General features: G+C 60.2%; 1 protein-coding gene across 1 annotated transcript in view; it reads right to left on the bottom strand.

Moving 5' to 3' along the window:
• The window catches only part of CRISPLD2 (cysteine rich secretory protein LCCL domain containing 2), a 58,968-nt gene that overhangs the window by 43,265 nt on the left and 7,623 nt on the right, over positions 1–8,080 (bottom strand). The window contains exon 2 of the mRNA XM_077754081.1: positions 1,025–1,316. Within this exon, the coding sequence (XP_077610207.1) occupies positions 1,025–1,264 (240 nt within the window). The 5' untranslated portion in view covers positions 1,265–1,316. The remainder of the gene's footprint in view (positions 1–1,024; positions 1,317–8,080) is intronic.

Genomic DNA, 8,080 nt, shown 5'->3' with positions numbered 1-8,080 from the left:
GGCTCCTGGGGGGGGGGGGCCTGGTAGTGTCTTTGGGGGACCCCGTGCGGCCTCTCGGGACACAGGAGCTCCTGATGAGCGGCCCGGGAGCCAGCCTGAGCGTGTGGGCTCCATCCCGGGCGCACAGGGGACCTGGAGACTGGGGGGCAGGCGGCAAACTCTGTGAATCTCAGGAAGGTTACAGGAAGCAGGTTGGGGACAGGCCAGCAGGGGGGGGGGGGGGAGGGGCAACAGGAGAAATGAGAAGCCCCAGGGCTCATTGAGGAGTGGGAGGGACGCACACGGGGTAGGGGGGATGGAAGATGCTGGAGAGGCCCATGGATGCTGGGGGGGCCGTGCGGGTGCCCGGGTTTAAACTGAGTGCAGACAGGCGGCTCGGAGCCTGAGTTCTGCTGTCAGTTCTGCCACTACCAGCTCTGACCTCGGGCCTCAGTTTCCTAGTCTGTACAATGGGAGAGTAGCAGCGGCTGGGGCGGCGCGAAGCGGTATCGGCAGAAACAGAGAGGCGGGAGGGGAGGCGGGGCTGGAGGCACGGACTTGGGGAGCCGCCTAACCTGCTCCTCCGTGTCAGATTTCCCCGGGGTCACGGGAGGCCGTCCGCTGTCCCCTGTGTGCCGGCCCCTCGCCAGCAGACCCCCCATCTGTCAGGGACCCGGACCCCGCTGCCGCTCGGACAGCGATGAATTCGAGCTGCGCCCTGACCGCGGTGCCCGGGGCCCCGGCTGTGAGCACCTGTGCCCGGCACCTTCCAGGATGTCCCCGTGCGGCCACCGAACCGTGGGGAGGAGGGATCCTCAAAGGGGAGGCCGGGGCTCCCGCTGGCTGAGGACACATCACGGTCACAGGCCAGGAGGCAGCAGAGCGGGGACTGGACTCGCAGAAGCTCCGCCCTTAGACTCCACTCTGCCCCCGGGAGGCCGGCCTCTGCGCGGGGAGCTCAGCGGCGCTGTGTGGGTGTGAAGAACAGGCAGGGGGCGCCCCCCCCCAGAGCAGATGGGGCCCCGGCCCCGGGCACGGCGCTCACCATGTACTCCATGTTGGAGGCCGGGGGGTACACCTGGCCCCGGAGTTTGTTGTGCAGCATGAGAATCTCCTCCTTGTCCGACCTGGGAATGGCCCTCCTGACCCGCGAGGGCGGCGCATCCTGCTGGTACTTGCTGAGCAGCTTCTCCAAGTGGGTGATGTTGGGCAGGAAAAAGCCTTGGGCTCCGCACACCAGGAGCAGCAGCCCCAAGGGGACGAGGCCGTTCAGGGTGCAGCTCATGGCGCCGGCGGGCAGCGTGGACCAGGGCGACGATGTGGCTCCGGGGCGCGGGCTGTGGGGGGAGGGGGAGACGTGTCAGCGTTCGAGCAGCCACAGCGTGGGCTCTCCCCACTCTGCAGACGTGAACATCGAGGCCCAGGGAGGCCCAGCAACCACGCCCCCCCAAGACAGGAGTCACCCTCGCTCCTCTCCCCCTAAAGGGCCACGGACCGTGGTCCTGTCCTGGCCCGTCGCCCAGAGTGGGGTGTGCGTGCGCACAGGGAAGAATCGATCTGTCACCGGGACCTTTACTGGGCATCTATTTTGTGCTAGGCCCTGGGGCACAAAGGTGGAGAGGACGCTGTGCGTCATCGCAGGGAGCTCCCAGGTGGGCTGGGGACAGTGGCGACGAAAGGCCGTCCCCGGCGGGGCAGCGGTGACTGCAGCCCGCGTGAGGGGTGCTGAGCCGCCCCGGCCCCCGAGGCTCTGCCCTTGCATCAGGAATCAGCCCTCCTCCATCAGTCCGCTGGCTCTGCAGGGGGCGTGAGGCCGGGGCAGGGAGGGGCGGGAGGAGCGGGGAACCCAGGAGCCATGGCAACAGGCCCGGCTCCCTCCCCATCTCTCCCTCCCAGGGAGCTCCCTCCGGGGGTGGGCAGCAAGTCCGTGCTCGACTGCCCCCCCCAGGAGTCGACCCAGTCACGCCGACCCCCGGGGGGCCCCCCCAGCTCTCTCCAGGGTTAGTGGCATCACCATATATGAACATTCTCCAGCTGCAGAAGGCCGGGCTGGGAGAGCAGCCAAGGCACGGACGCCGGACCGCGATCTGAGACAGCGCAGGAGCAGAGGCCGACGTCAGGGGGTGCCCGCTGGTGTCACGCCCGCCCCGGGGGCTGTCGCGCTGTGCGCCCCGACAGCTCGAGGGCCAGGGCGCCCCTGCCGCCGTGAGGCGGGCATTGCTCGTATGAACCAGCGTGATTCACCCGAGGCCCGGGGTGGGGTCAGGCGGCCAGCGGGCACCACTCGAATGACTGGCAGGGGGGCAGGTAAACAAACCGGGGCGCACTGGGCCCTGATATCGCACAGCAGGCGACAGGAACGAGCTAGGGCCACGTGAGCGTCCTCGGTCATCCATTTTGATGTCGGGTTAAATAAGTAAGTTGTAGTGGGGGCGCCTGGGGGGCTCAGTCAGCTTGAAGGGTCTGACTGTTGATTTTGGCTCAGGTCATTATCTCACGGCTCAGGGGATCGAGGCCTGTGTTGGGCCCGTGTTGTGCTGTCAGCACAGAGCTTGCTCGGGATTCTCTGTTTCGCTCCCCCTCTGCCCCTCCCCCACCCGAGCACACACGCATGTGCTTTCTCAAAATAAATAAACATGAAAAAAATTTTAATAAAAAACTAATTTGTAGAAAATGACACTAATGGTACCACTTGTGAAAACTATAAAACAGAAAACCACGTTTTGCATAATGGACAGATATATATCGATATAGACATACATGTATACATATGCCTATTGAATATATATTATATATCACACACACATATACGCATGTCTGTATATCTGTGTGTACATACAGGTATATGGGGGGGGGTTATATGGTAAAACCACGGCTGAATCAGGCCAAGTTCATAAAGCCATTGACTCCAGGGTGAGGGAGGTAAAACTGGCAAGGAGAATGTGAGGGACCCCATCTCTGTCTTTAATATATTATTTGTATTTTTTTTTTTTTTTTTTTTTTNNNNTCCAGGCTCTGAGCTGGCAGTCAGCACAGAGCCCGACGCGGGGCTCGAACCCACGAACCGCGAGATCATGACCTAAGCGAAAGTCGGACGCTTAACCGACTAAGCCACCCAGGCGCCCCTGTATTTTTAAAATCTCAAGCAAATAAGGCAAAACATCACTCTCAGGGACAGGCTGCATCAGCAAGAACAGCAAAGCGGCGACCCAGGGAGGGGTCCTGGGGGCCCGCGCCCGGATAGGGAGCACACGCCATCCTGTGCACTGGTCTGTTGGTAAAACATATCAATTAGTGAAAGGAAGCAAAACACCAAAGCACGAGAAGACGCAGAAACAACTGCTGGCTCCAAGCTCATCTTTCCGGCATGTTCTCCTGAACAGGTGCCACCTGGATCCAAAGGACACGACAAGCCGCCTTCAGTGTGAACAAGAACAGACCTCCTGTGGGGCGCCTGGGGGGCTCAGTGGGTTAAGCGTCTGACTTCGGCTCAGGTCATGATCTCACGGTTGGTGGGTTCGAGCCCCGCGTCGGGCTCTGTGCTGACAGCTCAGGGCCTGGAGCTGCTTCTGAGTCCGTGTCTCCCTCTCCCTGCCCCTCCCCTGCTCATGTTCTGTCTCTCTGTGTCTCAAAGTAAACAAACATTAACAAAAGCGGGGAGGCCTCCTGTGCCCAGGGCTTGTAGGCCGCTCCTTCTCTGTGCGGCCCCCGTGAGAATCTGCGGACAGCCTCTGAGTCGGGGGCGCCATGCCGAGATCGAGTCACAGCCTCCCATCAGAGAACCCAACACGCGACCTTCTCCAAGGGCCTTCTCCCTGCACCTCAGCCGGTCACTGCCCGGGAAACGCAGACTTGCCCCAGGCCGCGCCGCTCACGGCACCTCGCGGGCACCATGCCCGGTGCCCTGTCGCTTCTGCAAGTGGCTGGGCCACGCCGGAGCCCGGGGTCCTGGGGGTCCCCGCTGGGGAGGGGCAAGGCCCAGGTCCTGAGGCTCCGGCAAAGTCCGTGCCGCAGGGGAAGCGTGGGGACAACAGGGTGTGGTGCTGTCCCCAGGGCCGCCTCCCCCCGCCCCCCGCACAGAGCTGGCACAGAGGAAACTAACATGGGGCCCTGGGCTGAGCTCTGGTCCCCCCAGACCCACACGCTGAGGCCCCCAGCACCTCAGAGTGAGGCTGCACCTGGAGTCGGGGCCTGTAAGGAGGTTGTGACGTGAAGATGAGGTCACTAGTGGACCCTGATTCAATCTGACCGCTGTCACCATAAGAGAAGGACTTAGGAAGCAGACGGTCACGGAGGGAGGACCATGTGAGGCCCTGGAGACGGGCCTCGGAGAAGCCCACCCGGCCCACACCGCGGACCCCCAGCCCCCAGAACGTGAGAACATAAAAGACTGTTGAAGCTGCCGGCCGGTGGCACCTGGTCATGGCCGCTCGGCAACCTAATACCTGCATCGGGCAGTAAACAGCTGAGCAGGACTGCAATCCTGATGTCCCACTGGAGGAGGCGGGGGGGGGCGGTGAACCAGAGGCCCAGCCCCACCGGACCCAGGAGGCTGACGCTGAGGGATACCTCCTGGGAGCCGCCTCTGGACTTCGCATCTCACCCACCCAATGATCCAGCGCGATTGCGCCCATTTCACAGAGGAGGAGACTGAGGCCCCTGCCGTTTCAGGATGAGCCCAAAGTCATACAACAGGGGAACAGAAACCCTGCGCTTGGGACGCAGCCTTGTGGCCCCAGGGCCCTTTCCTGGTGCTGCCCTGCCTCCCCGAAGGTGGGCTTCCAGGAGGAGTCCCCAGCCCCACTCTGCCAGGGACCGGCCCGAGACAGCACAGCCTCGAGTTACAGCCCTCTTTCCACCGGCCTCCGAGTCTGACGTCAGTTCCTGACAATGAGAAGGCACCCGTGTGTCACCCCGCGGGGACCAAAACCTTTACACCACGGTGACCTTTCACCAAAATGCGCCTCCACCACTGGGTTGGACACCCAGCCGACCTCCGTCTGCCGGTGTGCCCTTGATGCCCCCGTGGCAAGCTGACCTCTGACCTCTGGCATAGACTGATGCTCTCTGATTTGGACCCCTGATCCTCCTGGGGTTGGCGAGGGTGAACCTCGCTTCTCCGACAGCTCTGCCCCACTCTGTCATCCCTGGCCCGTCCCCGGCGCCTGGAGGCAGGCACTGTGCGCGGCTGCACAGCACAGCTGACACGCCCTCCGGGGACTACGGCTCCCCCCGCCGCAGTGGCGAAACCCAGCCCGCGAGGCTGCACATGAGACAGCAGCGCCCGGGGCTCACGAGAACATACCAGATGTCAGGCCACCGGGGAGGTGGGGAGGGAGCCCGAAGGCAAGACCCCAGCCCAGCAGACGGAGGTCGCGGGGATCAAATCCCCACAACACTGTCCAGAGCTCTCAAAGACATCCGGAGTCCTCCAGGGAGGTGGCTGTTTCCAACCCCATTTTCCAGAAAGGAAAACCGAGTCCAGGAGACACTGCCAGGTGTCTGTGAGGCTGTGCAGCCAGTTAGAGATGGAGCCAAGCCGTGAATCCAGCTTTCTGAAAGCTTGGGGACCTTTCTTTTTAATGTTTTTATTTATTTTTGAGAGTGATGGAGCACAAGTGGGGAGGAGCAGAGAGAGAGGGAGACACAGAATCTGAAGCAGCTCCAGGCTCCGAGCCGTCAGCACAGAGCCCGACGCGGGGCTTGAACTCACAACTGTGAGATCATGACCTGAGCTGAAATCAGGTTAACTGACTGAGCCCCCCAGGCGCCCCAGGGAACTTTCAACACACAGCTCAGGGGATCAGCCGACCCTTGCATTCCCGATCCAGCAACGGGGTCCCCTCATATCATCTCCCGGGCGAGGCTGTCCCCCAAACCCGCCTCTCAGGAGCAGGTGAGAGAGAGAGAGAGAGAGAGAGAGAGAGAGCAAGCCTGCTCTGGGCTCCGTGCGTCATCCCCGGGGGCTGCCTCTGTGGTGTTCGGCACAGGCTGCCAGGAAGACGCATCTCCACCAGGTTTGCCAGCTGTCAGCTCCGAGAGGCGCCAAGCTCTTCCCTCTTGCACACGCTGTTCCCACAGCTCACCCCGAGGCCTCGGCCTCCGCCCTCCCTGGCCCGGGCCAGGCACATTCATTTCTGCTCTTTTGGTAAAGATGCAGCTTCGGGGTCACGGCTGAATCAGCCACCCCGGGACCTGTCGGGCTCACTCGCTGCCAAATCGCCGACATCAGACAGCTTGGTGTTGAAGGAATATTTCTGGAGTGAATGTTGATCTCCAGGCGAGATCAGAAGAGCCGTATAAGGACTCGGCGTGGCACTGGCTCCTTGGTGTTCCCCGCAGCACGGGCCCTCTGGGAACACAGAGCTGGGTGAGCTCCTGACACTGCCCGTCCCCCACCCCTCCACCCCCGGCTGTGAGGCTGGGGCAGGGCCGGAAGCCTCTAGGCCTGGCCACATCTATAAGGCAGAGAATTATGGGGCTTGTCTGACATTGGCCAGTCAGCGGTGAACAAGCCAGACAGGTCTGCGGACGTGCTTAAGCACCAGGAGGCTTCCAGAAGGCAGGGGCCGCTCACCTAAGTGCTCACTGATGAGCAGGGTTTCACTCACGTGGCCCGGCTGGGGCCACGGGATGAGCCGTGTGGGAAGGAACGAACGAGACAATGAACATGAGTAGCTCATAAGTGTTCGCTGTTATAATGACCACGGTGATGCTAAATGTGCCAGAGCGCTGCCTGAAGAAGTTTCTAGAAGGCTGGGATTAATCATGGGGAACGAGTAATGACTATTCTCTCGTCGTGACCTCATTACATTATTTCAAAGCCCCTCCTCCACCCTGAAACGCAAAACCTAATTTTTGAAAGTTGCATTAAATGTCTCACGCTTGCAGGGGTTAAAAATGCTTGAAACCCACTTTGCTCAGTGCAGACCTGAGCTGTGGGCCACTCTCTCCCAGCTTTCTGGGTAAGCAGGTTCCAAGATGTCAACGGGCCGGGTCTGGAGCCTGGCGGGCTCAGTCAGCGGAGCACGCGGCTCTTGGTCCTGAGGTCATGAGCTGGAGCCCCATGTTGGGTGCGGAGCCTATTTGAAAACTTAAAAAATGAAAATGAACCAGGTCTGGGGCGCTCGCGTTGACCACCTGGCCAGGGATCGCCTGTACCCACTCCGGTGCCCTGACTGCCACGAAGCCCCACCTCCTTCCAGGGCCGAGCCTCTCCAGCTGCACTGCGTGCTTCCTGAGGGCTGGGACCAGTGTTTGTTAGTAAATGTCTAACAACTATCATGCGGAAAAAGACAAAAATATTCAGGGGCGCCTGGGTGGTTCAGTTGGCTAAGTGTCCAACTTCGGCTCAGGTCATGATCTCACAGTTTGTGGGTTCAAGCCCCGTGTTGGGCTCTGTGCTGACAGCTCAGAACCTGGAGCTGCTTCGGATTCTGTGTCTCCTTCTCGCTCTCTCTGCCTCTCCCCAACTCACGCTCTGTCCCTCTCTCTGTCTCTTAAAAATAAATGAACAGTAAAAAAATTTTTTTAATTCACCCTGATAGGTTCCCTTCGTATAAATATTCCCACATGGCCAATTTCAAGCAACCCGCATGAGGTCACTGAACGTGGGATTTCTGGAAAGCTCGAGCTGGCCCACCGTCTTGTGGTCTTTCCATTAAAAAGACGGGGTCGAGGGGCGCCTTGGTGGCTTAGTCGGTTAAGCGTCCGACTTTCGCTTAGGTCCTGATCTCGCGGTTCGTGGGTTCGAGCCCCGCGTCGGGCTCTGTGCTGACTGCCAGCTCAGAGCCTGGAACCTGTTTCAGTCTGTGACTCCCTCTCTCTCTGACCCTCCCCTGCTCAAGCTGTCTCTCTCTCTCTCCTAGAAATAAATAAAACATTAAAAAAAAAAATTTAAAAAGATGGGGTCGAGACTACGAACCTCACAGGCAGCGATAACAGCCACTTGTAGTAAAGATTCGGACGTGCTACGTTCTGAGCTTTTATTAACTTTGTTTTAAACATGACTTACTTTGCACTAAGTTTACCTAATGCGAAGGTTGTGTGTACCTGGCTCACAGCCTCTCTGGAAGTTCAACGGAGCATCACGCGCAGGTGG

The sequence above is a fragment of the Crocuta crocuta genome, unplaced genomic scaffold (assembly GCF_008692635.1).
Source record: "Crocuta crocuta isolate KB4526 unplaced genomic scaffold, BGI_CrCroc_1.0 scaffold61, whole genome shotgun sequence".
NCBI classification, from domain to species: domain Eukaryota; kingdom Metazoa; phylum Chordata; class Mammalia; order Carnivora; family Hyaenidae; genus Crocuta; species Crocuta crocuta.
Note: the sequence above shows the minus strand (reverse complement) of the source record. Positions and strands in the feature narration are given on the sequence as shown.